This window comes from Ischnura elegans, chromosome 8, assembly GCF_921293095.1.
Source record: "Ischnura elegans chromosome 8, ioIscEleg1.1, whole genome shotgun sequence".
In the NCBI taxonomy this organism is placed as follows: Eukaryota; Metazoa; Arthropoda; class Insecta; order Odonata; family Coenagrionidae; genus Ischnura; species Ischnura elegans.
Window position 1 is genome coordinate 35439937 of NC_060253.1, and position 15716 is coordinate 35455652.

Sequence of the window (15716 nt, forward strand, 5' to 3'; positions counted from 1 at the left end):
CCCTCAGAGAAATTTTTAAGTTTAATCCATCTTACTTAATTGTTTTGATAATACTAATAGAATAGTGTAAGGATTAATTAAATATCCCTCAGAAAGCCGTAAAACTCACCATTTTGAACCGTTTATCTTAAAATTCCGCAATGTATTAATCTCGCACCTACCGCTAATCCTGGTGGGTATTCATACCCCCACACACCCTGGTATTAGTGGCACCTGAACCCCCCCCCCCCCCCAGCTTTAATTCCTAGCTGCGCCCCTGTTTGGGAGGATTGGCAACTCACACATTTAAAGGTCCTTCTTAGTTCACATAGGCATTTTAATGTTCGAGTTGCTCAGGAAAGTTATAATACTATATGGGGCATTGTAGTTCAACACGGGGCAATATCGTGCTCCTTGCGCCTTGTACGGTATTGCCCCATGCAAGGTGTAAAGAAATGCCCCAAAACGACATGACGTAGCATTTTCAACCCTAACCTAAAATAAGAACAATATAGGGATTGTTTTCGGCATTAAAAATAGCCCATGATATGGGCTATTAAAATTCACTGGTTTGAATATAGTCATTAATAACATATTTCCCTTACCTCAGTTAGTTTTTAAAATTATAAGAAAAGTCGACAAAACATAAAAACTTTCGTGTAAAGGAAGAAGCTCCCAGATTGTCTTAATCGGTTTCGCTTTCCTTCGCTATGCAGCAGTAATTCCCAGCGCTCACTATACATATATGCACGCATGTATACTCCAGTGGATCTAAAATTATGGTGCACAGTATTGCCCCACCGTACGGTATTACCCCGCCCTACAGTATTACCCCTCTCTCCCCTGACCCCACTGAGATTTCAGACTAGTTCCAAAAGCTAGTCGACTCGGCCCGATTACAGACCTCGTTTACCAACTCGAACTGTGTCGGCAAGCCCGATATCAGTATTGATGGTAAACGTTGTGTATAAGTGATGCGTCACAAAAAATATCGGTCGAACGGATTTTTCGATCGATAATAATTGAATGTTCTCTCCTCAGGGTACCTCAGAGCTAAGGACTGCAATGCGATCACCGTTGATTGGTCTGGCCTCGCATCCAACATAATGTATTGGGTGGTGAAGAACCGGACTCAGGAGATCGGAGCCTACATTGCCCAGATGGTGGAATTCTTGGTGTCAGAGGGGGACTTGGACCTTGGGCGTTTACACCTAATGGGACACAGCCTTGGTGCACACGTCATGGGACAGGCCGGAAAACACATGCTAAGTGAGAAGATCTCTCGCATCACTGGTAAGCGAATTTGGGAAAGATACGGCGAATTTAACTCGCAGAAATATGCAAAGGAAATATGCCTATTGACGGCAAAATATCGGTATAGGCAACCCGCATACCACTCAAACTTTCCCCTAACCCCCGAAAAAATATTATGGTTATACTATGCTTGAGTTGCATGTTATGTCCGTTTCACTCAGTTGCGTAGCTAGGAATACGCTTTGAGGGGGGGGATGGAGGGGCACAGGAGGGAACTCCCCCACAGGCAACCAGGGTTACGGGAATTTCGTTTTGAAAAATGGCATGCCTGGAAATGCATTTTGCATCATTTTGTCACTTAAAATTTAACTTTAAGCAGATTCAGTTATTATTTGACAAAATTAGAAAATAGTTTTAAATAATTTTTGTATTTGATCTCTGCATTTTTATTCCGGGTTTCCTTCCGCGTCAGCTTGTTTGTAGACAATAGTTTCGCTGGCTATCCTGCCAGCGTCTTCAGGTCGAAGGTGTCGGCTGTCGGTTTCTGCCTCGCTTATATACCGTAGGCTGGACGGGAGCTGCACTGTGATTGGCTTCAGCCTACGGTATATAAGCGAGGCAGAAACCGACAGCCGACACCTTCGACCTGAAGACGCTGGCAGGATAGCCAGCAAAACTGTTGTCTACAAACAAGCTGACGCGGAAGGAAACCCGGAAGAAATGCAGAGATCAAACCATCGCCGTGGAAACCTATGTTCTAAAATTTTTGTATTTGTCTGAGACTTTGGGGCGGGGATCTATCCCCTCATCCCACCCCATAGTTACGCCAATGGTTTCACTTATCTTTTCGATACCTACACTGCACAAACGCTCAACTATAGACTACCGAATCAAATCCGCCCACGTACCTAGTACTACTAGAGCTACTTGATGGGTGGATTTGTTTCACTAGGCAATTATTGAGTGTTTGTGTATAGAAGCAGGGGCGCAGCCAAAAATTAAGGCTAGGGGGGGTTTTAGGCACAACTAATACTTTGGGGTGAGGGGTGTATTGCATACCCACCAGGGTAAGTGGGAGTTGCTCCTCCAGAAAATTTTTAAGATTAATGGTTCCAAATGGCGAGTTTTATGGCTTTCTGAGGGATATTTGATTAATCCTAACACTTTTATATAAGTAAAAACCAATTAAGTAAAATGGATTAAATTAAAAAATTTCTCTGAGCTCTGGGGTTGGGGGGGTTTCAACCCCCAAAACACCCCCCTCACTGCACCACTGTATAGGAGGTATCATTTTGTTTGTTTCAGAGTGTCAATTTTTTTACACTTTCCTTTCCATGTTCTTTCTGAGTGCTTTGTTCATAAATCTTGGCTGTGTACCATGTGACTTGAATATGTATATCGATGGCTAAGTTCAAACAACACGTATCTTAAATTCGGCCGGTTTGAAACAGGTATCTTAAACAAAGTGTGGTAACATTAAAAAAATAAAATACAAGCAAAAAAACAACTCTTTGTTTGCAAATGAATGTTTCTTTTTCAGTTTTATGAACTTTTGCTTTTTGGTTTCAGTGCACAAGTACAAAAAATTAATCGTTTTTTTTTGCTCTCCTGAAAAGTAACTATTTTTGAGATACGCTTTGTTAGAACTTAGCCATTTATATCTCTTTTAAATCAACATCTGTGGCATTATGTGAAACCATTCCACCATTTTACTAATTGCCAGGCATTGATCCAGCTGGTCCCCTCTTCACCCTGGAAGACACGGCGGATCGACTGGTGGTGGGGGATGCTGAGTTTGTGGATGTGGTCCATGCGTGTGGAGGCATTCTATCTTTCAAATATGCCATGGGCGACGCTGACTTCTTCCCCAATGGAGGCATGGCCCCAATGCCCGGATGCGGAAATGACTTTGGTGAGTACCTACTTACATACATTTGTAAGGACATGCAGAGTGCAAGGTTTCACAAGAGTGGATTGAGCACAGAACATAGGTTAGGGTCAGTGGTGGATCTATAAAGGGGGGTAACAGGGATCATGACCCCAACCCAAATTTTATCAAAATTTTTAAATATTTATTAGTTCAATAGTTTTTGTATTTTTGTAAAGGAGTAAAGTGAGTACCGTGTATGTATGAATATAGTCCCCCCTTTCTTTCCAAAAATGCCTGTGGTAAAAGTAAAGGTGGGGACTATATTCAAACGCATTTTTTTAACTTTTCCCAAACCTGAAGCCTCAAAATTAGGGGGGGGGGGACTATATTCAGAGGGGAATATATTCGGAGAAATACTATATGCAAATGTATGCTACAAGTCCAAAACTGATCCACTCCAGTTCAAGACATTGTTTCTCTCAGTAAGTTACTATCAGCCTTTCGCAGCATGTTACATAGGTTGCTGCAAATTCCGATGTCCCCTACCAATTTGAATGAGGAATTAAACACAGTAAAACTAATTGCTAAAAATAACGGCTACAACGAACAGCTAATTGATAGCTTATATTGGAAACAATTAAAAAAACAAGCAGTGGGAGAAATTTATGGTTCCCGAACGCAGGAGCGGATACAGAAAACACTCAAGGGGGGGGGCGCAAAAGATATATTGAGTTGCCTTTACTTTTTATCGCGATATCGCAATAAAAAATAATCAAGTCACAGCCAGAGTAAAATAAAATTTTACTTAATGTAATTATACACATATATAAGACAATGCCATCTTATGATATAAAAAAAGTCACAATCGTGGTTCTGCCATGTTTGCCAATACAGCCGGACCCGCAAGGGAGGGGCGCGCGCCCCCCATCTGTATCCGCCACTGCCTGAACGCGACAAGAATCCACGGCAAAGTGGCGAAGAATCCTTTTTTTAAAGGATTGTAAAGGAAAGTTGCGTTTTACAATAAATCCAACCTCAGGAACATTCTTTCCCTCATAAAAGATCCCGTCCCAAGAGAAGAAAGGAGTGGGGTGTATAGTAGGGCGGATCGCAAAAATCGATTTTTTTCAAATTCATCTGGCCCAATGAAAGAAAGTTGTGGGACCGATCAAAAATAAGGCCTGAAAAATTTGAGACCTGTACGTGATCCCCTGGCCCTCGCTCAAATGCAATTTAGGGGGGGAGGGTCAAAATTCGAAAAATACAATATTTTATGGTCATTTCCTATATATTTTGCCGAGTTACTGCCCTTTTAGAGCAAAATTTTCGTGGATTTTGACGTATCTACCACCGTTTAGCCACAAAACGCCTAATTTGAGTCCGCGTCCGCGAAGAAAATATTCCAACGCCCACGCAGCGTCGCGGATACCAGAGCCGCAGGCCGATCCCTTCCCCTCCACGCTCGCTTCTCCCCCTCCCACGCCTTTAATACAGCAATATTCATCCCGCGCATGCTGCTAGGAGGTCGTTTGTCTTTGATAATATAAATCAGAAGATGGTAGAAGGTAAAAAGCGCTGCGTAGTGAGACGACTTGTCCCTTATTTGGCGCCTCGTCGGCGTTAAACAAATCGATGTTGCCAACTTTTAGAGAAGTTATGAAATAATTTTAGACCTGCGCACGCAGGAAAGGAGACTACGGTCTATGAAGACGCCTCTCGAGTGGCTATGAAGGTGTGCGAACTATGGTGACGCGCTTCTCTTCCATTATGAATGTGACTAAATGGATTTAGCGGCTCCACAGGAAGTACTAAAACTTACGGAAAATCCTAATAGGCCAAAAGTGGGTTTTATTGAAGTATAAGACTCAAACAATTTTAAAGGAACATTTTAAATTATGCGATATTTTTGCGTGTAAGAGCATGGAGGAGCATAAGTATTTTGAGAGACAATCTGACGAAAAGAAAGATGATGGATGCTGGATTGAACCCTAAAGAAGCTCGACAACTGAGGAAAAAAGGGAATCAAAGGAGAACGTTGAGTCATCATCGTCAAATCTTGTACGGGAAAATAGTATCAAAAATTTTCTTCATCAATTCATCCGAAGAAAATTAAACTGGCGAGAAATTAGCCGATTTGTATCTCTACTTTCCTCATGAAATAAACATTAAGGACTATAACCTCAAATTGGAACTTCTTCGGGGAAAATGCGTCAGCCAACTGTGATAGAGGTATATGCAAGAACCAAGAAACAGCAATGCTCGTTCCCGCAACTTTAGCTGACGCAAAAGTCATAACTTCGTAAGATACATAAAAGCTAGTGTTGTATTGTAAGATTTGAGAGAGCAATTTCTCATATGAACACTGTAATACGATTTCGTTAAGTGGTGTCCTCTATCGGTAGCCGTGTGTGGTTTTGTATTATGGTATGTGTTTTGTTACTGAGAGTGTGATTGTGATATCGAGGTGTCCTCCATTTTGTGCGTTTAAGAGAGTGAAATATAAAAGATCAAAGAAATACTTTTAACACTTTTATTTTCAACCTGACCCTTAACAAAAGGTTATGGGCCCAGGGCGCGTACTGTTCTGGTATCGATAATAGTTTTTTTTTTATAAGTGAAGTGTAAACGACTTGCTGCCTTCTTTTCATTTCTAGTATTGAACGGAAATGGAAGAAGAAAGAGTGAAATTTCCATTCTTTGATGGACGAAACTTTTCCGATTGGAGTTTTCGGCTTAAACTCCAGCTCGATGAGTGTGAGTTATTGGAGCATATTATCACACCCTTGAATGAGCTGAAAAAGGAATTTGAAGAATGCTCTAGAGACAATGCATCGCTGAGGAAGCAGAAAGAAGAAGATTTGAAGAAGGTAGTAAAGGCGGACAAACGATGCAAAAGTTTTATCGTGCAACGTATTCAAGATGGACAGATGGAGGTCGTGAAAGATAAAGAGACCGCGTATGAGTTATGGAGTGCATTGAGGGAAAGATTCGAGTCCACAACACCAACTACGAGAATGAATCTTTCGAAAGAATTACATTCACTGGTATATATACCGAAAAGGGAATCATTTCGGGACTATTGTCTTAAATTTGACCGGATCATTAGGGGCCTTAGACAGGCCGGTGATAAGATTGATGAAGAGGGCACTATTATTCAGTTTCTTTTGTCGATGCCTAAAGAATATGAGTCTGTGGTCACCAGCTTACAAACACTTGTTTCGAAAGAAATGACTATGCAGTTCGTGAGGGTTAGAGTAGAAGAGTACGAGGTGAGCAGAAATGTAGGACTGACTACCAGAGCGCCGAGCATCCCTACTCAGAATGCTGCCTTTTTAGGGGTTCAAGCGGCATTTCCGTTCCCATGCAACAATTGCGGAAAAACGGGGCATCGGAAGATCCATTGCTGGAGACCAGGAGGTGGAGCCTATCGCGGAGCAGTGCGAGGAGGTGGTGTATTAAAAAATTACAGGGGCCGTGGATCACCAGGACAACACCTGCAAGGAGGTCGTGTCTACCGCGGACATCGTGGAGGTCGGAGCAGCAGCTCGTGGTCCCGTGGAGGCCATAGTCGCGGTTATAATCGCGGACGTCGAGCAGGGCGTGGACCCTGTCAATCAACGCCAGCAACAGCGGAGTTTCAGGGAGAAACTGCTAGTTTTGCCTCCGGGGGAGAATCTGGACCAGTGGCGTATAGTTTTATGACTGAGGTAGGAGTTGATACTGAAACTGTGGAGTATGAAAGCTTGAATAATGGTAACATGGTTGTCAGATCTAAAGCATACAGCTCCCTACTAGAGTCAGATTTGTTGTCTGCATGTAACAGTACTGTTTGGTACATTGATTCTGGTGCATCGGACCATATGGTCCAGGGAGGAGTGCCAATGTCAAATAGAAAATTATTAAAAGTTCCAGTAACGATTAAAATTGCTCAGAAGGCATCATATTTGAAAGCGTTTGAAGTTGGAGATGTTTGTGGTAATACAGAAGTTGGAGGAAAAACAAGCGTAATTCATCTTAAGAATGTCCTTATTGTGAAAAATCTAAATTACAATTTGCTGTCTGTTTCTAGGTTGGAAATGAGAGGCTATAATGTACTCTTCTGCTCTGGTAAATGTTTTATCAGCGTAAATGGTACAGTTGTGGCTGAAGGGGTGAGACAAGGTAGAGTCTACTGTCTTGCACTCAACATTGAAAGTGAAGAACAAGCTAACCTGGCAGTGAAAGATGAATGTCTCTGGCACAAACGTCTGGGGCACATTGGTCAGCAAAGTTTGCTGCAGTTGAGTAAAATGGTATGTGGATTAGAAATAACCAATTCAAAAGAGGCTAAGCGTGCTGATGTGTGTGAAACTTGTGTGAAAGGCAAGCAAACTAAAAGACCCTTTACAGGGATGAGAGACATAACCACTAGGCCCCTAGAAAGAGTACACAGTGACCTGTGTGGTCCAATAATGCCCACTGCTTATAATGGGGATAAGTATATCCTTAGTTTCATTGATGATTTTACTCACTTTACAGTAACTTTTGGTTTGAAAAGTAAATCTGAAGTATTTCAGTATTTAAAGATATATGAAGCCAGGGTGACTGCTAGATTTAACTTTAAAATATCTGTATTTCGTTGTGATAATGGCACTGAATATGTAAATGAAAATATGAGAGAATTCTTCCATGAAAAAGGAATTCATTTTGAATTGACAATTCCCCGAACACCTGAAAACAATGGTGTAGCTGAACGAATGAATAGAACAATTTTAGACAAGAGTAGATGCATGTTACTTGACAGTGGTTTAAATAAAGTCATGTGGATTGAGGCTGTCTATACGGCAGTCTACCTGATAAACCGGAGTCCTACTAGAGCATTAAGTGGAAGGGAAGTTCCCGCTGAAAAGTGGTATGGGAAAAAGCCTGATCTTTCAAAATTAAGGGTATTTGGCTGTCTTGCCTATTTACATGTTCCTAAAGAGTTGAGAAAAGGAAAATTTGATCAGAGAAGTGTTAAATGTGTTATGCTTGGTTATTGTGATAATGGCTACAGGTTGTGGCTGGTGGACAAGAAAAGATTGATCACTGGCAGAAATGTTATATTTGATGAATCAAAAACCTTGCCCTGATAAAAATAAACTCCTCCATTAAGGAGAGGTTTACCCTCCATTGAGGGTACAGGAAGGATAGGTGTACCCTTCCTGTACCCTTCAGCAAGGGTACACGAAGGGTATTTTAGAACATTGGTGGGTACGCCCTCTCCTTCCTGGAGGGTACGGGAAGGGTTTGGCCAGCCTCGATGAAGGGTACAGGAAGGATAAGTGTACCCTTCCTGTACCCTTCAGCAAGGGTACACGAAGGGTATTTTAGAACATTGGTGGGTACGCCCTCTCCTTCCTGGAGGGTACGGGAAGGGTTTGGCCAGGCTCAATGAAGGGTACATGAAGGGTAGGATAAAATAAAAACTAAAAATCCATAAATGAACATAAAAATTAAAAAAATCGCTAATAAACTAAATTAAACGAATGGGGATGAGTTGCAACAGTGATTTCTAAAGTTATAGGGCATAAAAAAAATTAGCCTTCACATGGTCTTGAACTCAGGACTTACATATTATAGGATCACAAACTAGAGATTTAACAACCTCGGCTATCGAGGTACTTGATAGGAGTAGATTCTCAACGGAACTTATACTACAAAATCTTAAGATGAGAATCGCACCCGGGCCTATGTGGAAGAAAGCTGTGACTTTTTTCTACCACACCTATTTCGTTTCAGAAAATAAGATCGGCATTCTAATACTGAACATCACTCTAGCGATGTCTCATTGTCAGCCACACAAATAGGTTACATCCTAAAACGTGAATGGAAGAACTTATAAATGAGATTTTTTCACAAAATTACAGAAACTATTGTGTACAGTGGCGTTGTCAGGAATTTCGTTTGGGGGGGGGTCCAAAACCAGGTGGGGAAAGTTTTGAAAAACAGGATAGTAAGTATTGGGTTTCAACTTATTCAAACACTTTTCATAATCGAAAAAACTTCAATAGTGAAAGAAATATTTTTTAAATTCATTATTTTACAATACTTTGATTTCTATTATGAAGGAAAATGATTGTTTTTTTATACTTCGGGGGGGGGGGGGGGCGGAGGGTCCGAACCCTCCGGACCCCACCCCTGGATACGCCACTGAATATGTATATTATTGTTTTCCTTAAGGAAATTTTAAAGATTAGTTGTGTAGCCCGTCTATCTTTGCTTTCAAAGACTGCTTACGTTCTTGTACGGAACTCAATACTCTTTAGCAGGTGAAAGTAGCTAAGGAGACTCTTTCAGGATATGTTTTCTTCAGTTATAAATGCTAAGTCCCAAGGAAGGGTAAACGAAGGAATTTTCTCTCCTTCCCTTACCCTTAATGGTGGGTAGAGGAAGGGTTGACGGATGGTAAGGAAAGGAGTTCCAAGGAAGGGTACACGAAGGATTTTTCTCTCCTTCCCTTACCCTTAATGGTGGGTAGAGGAAGGGTACACGGATGGTAAGGGAAGGAGTTCCAAGGAAGGGTACACGAAGGATTTTTCTCTCCTTCCCTTACCCTTAATGGTGGGTAGAGGAAGGGTACACGGATGGTAAGGAAAGGAGTTCCAAGGAAGGGTACACGAAGGATTTTTCTCTTCTTCCCTTAACCTTAATGGTGGGTAGAGGAAGGGTACACGGGTGGTAAGGGAAGGAGTTCCAAGGAAGGGTACACGAAGGATTTTTCTCTCCTTCCCTTACCCTTAATGGTGGGTAGAGGAAGGGTACACGGATGGTAAGGGAAGGAGTTCCAAGGAAGGGTACACGAAGGATTTTTCTCTCCTTCCCTTACCCTTAATGGTGGGTAGGGCGTGGGTTGTGCAAGGGTAACTACCCACCATGAAGGATGCCACCCTTCCTGTACCCTTCCTGTACCCACCATGGTGGAGTTTATTTTTGTCAGGGTGCTGGACTCGTGGGAAGGTTTCCTTGAGCCAGGAGATGTATGGGAAGGTTTCTCAGAACAGGCTAAAGAAAGAGAAGGTTTCTCAGGTCAGGATGATGAAAGAGAAGGTTTCTCTGAACAAGTAAAGGAAAGGGAAAGTTTCTCTGAAAGTAATAATGAAATAACTAATGGGGTACTGACTCCAAAAGTAATGGAAATATGTCCAGGAGGGGAAGCAAGGGGATTAGAGCCTGAAGTTACAGGAGAAAAACTAGAACTGGAGGAAAGTGAGGAGCAAGTTGCTCCCTTGAAAAAGTCAACACGACTCAAAATAGCCCCAAAATACCTCCAAAATTATGTAGTACTAGCCATGGCGGCAAGGTTTGTCGACATGTTAGACTGTGCCCAACAAGTTGATATTAACATGGTCCAGAGACCAAATAATGAAAATGAAGGAAAGTTGCCAATGCAGTCTTTAGAGAATATTCAAGGTACTGAGATTAATAAGGGCATAATTGCCTCACAGTTGATGAGTACCAAGTTGGTTCAAAGCAAGTCAGATTGTGGTTTATTGGAAAAATTCAATGATTCATTCACGTATGTTGATGATTGTATCTTAGCATTGACTGCAGAAAATTACTGTAACAATATCCCACAAACTTTTGATGAGGCCATGTCAAGGGATGATAGAGATCTCTGGATCAAAGCAGTGGAGGAGGAATTGAGTGCCTTACATCAAAATGAGACTTGGAACTTAGTTCAGTTGCCTAAAAGTCATGTTCCAATAAGGAGTAAATGGGTGTTTACCATGAAATATGATGGAGATGGAAACTTGGATAGGTACAAAGCTAGGCTGGTTATAAAAGGTTGTGCTCAAAGGAAAGGCATAGATTTCAGTGAAACATATGCTCCAGTAGCAAGGCTATCAACTTTCAGGGTTCTTTTGAGCATTGCATGTCGAGAAAATCTTTTTGTTCATCAAATGGATGTAAAAAATGCATTTCTAAATGGTATCCTAAAGGAAGATGTATACATGTGGCCACCAGAAGGGTTGAATGTTAAATCAGATATGGTATGTAAATTAAATAAAACACTTTATGGTCTGAAGCAAGCACCTGCTGAATGGAATCGAAGGTTTGATGAGTTTGTGAAGAAACTAGGGTATGTTCAATGTAAATCTGACAAATGTCTCTATGCATTGCATGTAAATGGTGGTATATCATACCTGCTGCTGTATGTGGATGATATTGTCATTGCTGGAAAATCACTTGCGGAAATGGCTCAAACAAAAGAGCAGTTAATGAGGGAATTTCAGATGCGAGACTTGGGTGAACTAAAACATTTTTTAGGCATCAAGATAATTCATTCTGAGAATAAGATCTTTATGAGTCAAGAAAGGTACATGAAATCAGTTCTTAGGAAGTTTGGAATGTCTAATTGTTCATCAAAAGTCAAAACTCCTTTACTCTTAAACTTAAGCGATGAGTCAAACATGAGTAGTGGAGATAATGGAACAATTATTGGGGTGCATCCATACAGAGAACTCATTGGAAGTCTAATGTATGCCTGCATGGCCACCCGGCCAGACTTGTGTACTGCAGTAAATTATTATAGCCAATTTCAAACCAATGCAACTAAGGAGCAGTGGCAGGGCCTAAAGAGAATTTTAAGGTATGTACAAGGAACCTTAAATTATGGATTGTGTTTTACAGCAAAAGATGACAACTTATTAGTGGGTTATGCTGATGCAGACTTTGCCAACGGTGTAGATAGGAAGTCAGTGTCTGGTTTTGTGTTAGAAGTGTATGGAAATCCTGTTGTTTGGGGTACAAGGAAACAACGAACTGTGGCACTGTCAACCACGGAAGCTGAATATGTAGCACTGGTGACAGCAACAGTAGAGGTTATGTGGTTAAAACAATTGATGGAGGAATTAAAACAGGTGTGTAATGGACCAATTACTATTTTTGAGGATAATCAGTCTTGCATTAGAGCTCTAGAGAGTTGGGAACAGAAAAGAATGAAACATATTGATGTCAAATATAATTTCATTAAAGATCTGCATCAGTCAAAGGTGATAAGAGTAGAATACATCCCCTCTGGAGATCAGAAAGCGGACTTAATGACTAAGGCATTGGCTCCTGAAATATTTCGGAAGCATGTTACGAATCTTGGAATGGTTGATATGTCATCAATGTGCTAAACTGTTCGGGTTTTTGAGTTTGTGTGTTTGTTTGTTTTTTTTTCAGAGGAAGAGAGTGAAGTACAAGCCTAATCAAAAGAAATGTTCTATTTTTGAGAAATTGAGGAGGGGTGTTGTATTGTAAGATTTGAGAGAGCAATTTCTCATATGAACACTGTAATACGATTTCGTTAAGTGGTGTCCTCTATCGGTAGCCGTGTGTGGTTTTGTATTATGGTATGTGTTTTGTTACTGAGAGTGTGATTGTGATATCGAGGTGTCCTCCATTTTGTGCGTTTAAGAGAGTGAAATATAAAAGATCAAAGAAATACTTTTAACACTTTTATTTTCAACCTGACCCTTAACAAAAGCTAGTGTACCAGAATTACTTACGTATACAGAAAAAGATGCTAATTCCTGTAAATAAGAAAAGCGGGGTGTCATCAAAGGGTTCCATTTTATTGGAATGAAAGACTATACTCTTGTCTGATTAAAAAAGGCAAGTGGACTTATCAATAGAAGTTTAGAGGGGAATGTGTGGTGTTAGTTGAAGAAACAGGGTCCCACTTTTGGAGGTTTGCCTCCCCCGTCGGAGGATTAGCAAAAGTTATAAAATCTGCGATTATCGATTCCTTTTACGAGTGAAAATTAGGTACACAGAATTAAAAAGGATTTGATTATGATGGTACCAAGCGAATACCGCCCAAAATGGAGGCATCATCCCTTTGCTACAAGCATAATTCCAACATCCCTTGCAGTGTGGGTAAACTCTTCCCGGGATTCCCACCGGGTTAATTTTTCCATAATGGCCAACATTTCAAGCTCCGACTGGGGGCTCATCCTAAGGGATAAATTTTGTTGAACCCCGAAAAGAGTTTACCCACATCATTCGCCGGGAAAGCATCAAATCGTATTTCATCCCTTACAGTGGTCTATTTGCTAATTGCACTATGTTGACTTGGATTTGCGACATAAACGTTGGGAGGGTAATCTAGGGACCCAATTTGCGTTTCTGCAAGGATGCGTTTGGCGACCAATCCGAGATTTTTTTAATTGCTGGATTTTAATACCGACATAAAGGCTGATGATATATTGGAGAGAGACTCCGGTTCCTTCGGCTATATCTGAGCTTAGCGCTGTGAAATTTAAAAATCTATTGATGAAAGTTCAAATTTAAATTTCAATATTCCTTTTATTATACATACGGACGAGAGATTCGCGAAAGAATTTACCAAAACTTTGTTGAAAGCAGCAAAAGACGAGGAATGACACTAACATAAGAAATACAGACTGGAAAGCAGGTAATTGAGTAATTCCTTAGTGATTGTTCCTCACTGGACGATGCTGATACATCAAATATTAGTAAGACTAACGAAGAAAGACGCACTTGGTGTGAATTTTGTTGCATCTGGGGCGTTCGAGAGGAGATCGGGGAGGGTACGCCGGCGGCCTTCACCCTTATTCATCAATTTAGTCACAGCTGTCGGAAAATACCGGAATAGAAATGCATTACCTAAGTTTCCAAACCTTCATAGCCACTCGAGAGGCGTCTTCATAGACCGTAGTCTCCTTTCCTGCGTGCGCAGGTCTAAAATTATTTCATAACTTCTCTAAAAGTTGGTAACATCGATTTGTTTAACGCCGACGAGGCGCCAAATAAGGGACAAGTCGTCTCACTACGCATCGCTTTTTACCTTCTACCATCTTCTGATTTATATTATCAAAGACAAACGACCTCCTAGCAGCATGCGCGGGATGAATATTGCTGTATTAGAGGCGTGGGAGGGGGAGAAGCGAGCGTGGAGGGGAAGGGATCGGCCTGCGGCTCTGGTATCCGCGACGCTGCGTGGGCGTTGGAATATTTTCTTCGCGGACGCGGACTCAAATTAGGCGTTTTGTGGCTAAACGGTGGTAGATACGTCAAAATCCACGAAAATTTTGCCCTAAAAGGGCAGTAACTCGGCAAAATATATAGGAAATGACCATAAAATATTGTATTTTTCGAATTTTGACCCTCCCCCCCTAAATTGCATTTGAGCGAGGGTCAGGGGTTCACGTACAGGTCTCAAATTTTTCAGGCCTTATTTTTGATCGGTCCCACAACTTTTTTTCATTGTGCCAGATGGATTTGAAAAAAATCGATTTTTGCGATCCGCCCTAGTGTATAGGTTAAAATGTGAATGCAACGCAGTGTATGTTGGGCAAACGGGGAGACAATTTCAAGAACGGGTGAAAGGACACCAAGCCTGCATGAGAAATAAAAAGACTACTTCACAATGTGCTAAACATTTGTTAGATAACAGTCATCAAAGTGATTTTGTTTTAGAAGTGCTTCATTTTGAGCCCAAAGAACCTAGATTAGACGCTTTGGAACAGATGGAAATTTTGCAGCATGTATGTTCCAATGACAACATTGTGAACGAATTTTTGCATGACTCCCACTCCCCTCTTTTTAAGCCTCCCACTTCTAAATTCCTGGGCTAATGATATGACGAATCCTTCTCTCTCACCTGCACCCCCCCCTCCACCTGCCATACCCTCCCTAAGGGAGCCTCCTCCCCCTAACTTTTTTCTACCGTATGGCCAAGTTCTTTCCCCTCCCTCTTCTCTGTTGAGCAATCTGTTCAACCTAATTACCTTCCTCCCTCCCCCTCCTAGCCTGGTATAAAAGGATGCGATGGACCTCTGTAGAGTTCACCTGATGATGACGTCTAACGTTGAAACCATGGTCGTAAATTTGTGAATAAATATTATTGTGAAAGCAAAAAGTTCTTCTTTTTAATTTTAACATTGAGCAGAGTGCAATCACAGATGCCTTCAAATCATTTGTTAGTATAATACATATAATAATTTAAGAAATTCTTCAAAAATATTTAATATCCTCAAAATTGTGTATGTACAGGCCAGAATCTTTAAAAAAATAACTTTCAGTTCTAAAATAAATCTTACAATGGAAACTTAAAGTTAATATGATGCTTTTAAAGGCCTTTTTCCCCCTAACCTTGTCCTTTTGCACAGGTGGAGCATGCTCCCACAATCGTGCTTGGCAGTATTTTGCTGAGTCCATCCACTCTGCTGAATTCCAATCCGTGCCGTGCACAAGCTACGAGGATTTCCAAGCTGGGCTGTGCGATGATATGCCAAAGGTGCCGATGGGGGAGCGGGCACCCAAAAGGTAGCGTTAACAACCCATGAAATAAACTTCAAAGCAAAGTGTTAACACTTGCTTCGATTGTCATTTAAGAGCTTACAGTCAGGTTATCGTAGCACCAATCATTGCTCAGAGTTGAGTTTGTTGGAATCAGGAGGGAAGAGACTATATTAAGGCAGTGCATTGCAGCAAAACCTCAAGGCCCTTCTTCCCTACATTTCACTAATAAATTACCACATTCATTTCAATTTGCATAGGATTCTATAAACAAAAACAGCCACAACCTCTGTATGCATGGTATTAGAGTTACTCTTTCTAGCTAGTGTCACCAAAATGATAG

At 41.2% G+C, this 15716-nt stretch overlaps 1 protein-coding gene across 1 annotated transcript; it reads left to right on the forward strand.

Moving 5' to 3' along the window:
• Positions 1–1026: 1026 nt before the first annotated feature.
• LOC124163279 (inactive pancreatic lipase-related protein 1-like) lies at positions 1027–15696 on the forward strand. The gene is made up of 3 exons (XM_046540074.1): positions 1027–1272; positions 2957–3145; positions 15244–15696. The coding sequence occupies exons 1-3, from the start codon at positions 1086–1088 to the stop codon at positions 15402–15404; spliced, it is 537 nt and encodes a 178-aa protein (XP_046396030.1). The 5' UTR covers positions 1027–1085; the 3' UTR covers positions 15405–15696.
• The last annotated feature ends 20 nt before the right edge of the window (positions 15697–15716 follow it).

Coding starts and splice junctions, on each gene's coding strand:
- LOC124163279 (XM_046540074.1), top strand. CDS start 1,086: ATGTATTGGGTGGTGAAGAACCGGACTCAGGAGATCGGAGCCTACATT. Junction 1,273..2,956: donor GAAGATCTCTCGCATCACTG/GTAAGCGAATTT, acceptor ACTAATTGCCAG/GCATTGATCCAGCTGGTCCC. Junction 3,146..15,243: donor CGGATGCGGAAATGACTTTG/GTGAGTACCTAC, acceptor CCTTTTGCACAG/GTGGAGCATGCTCCCACAAT.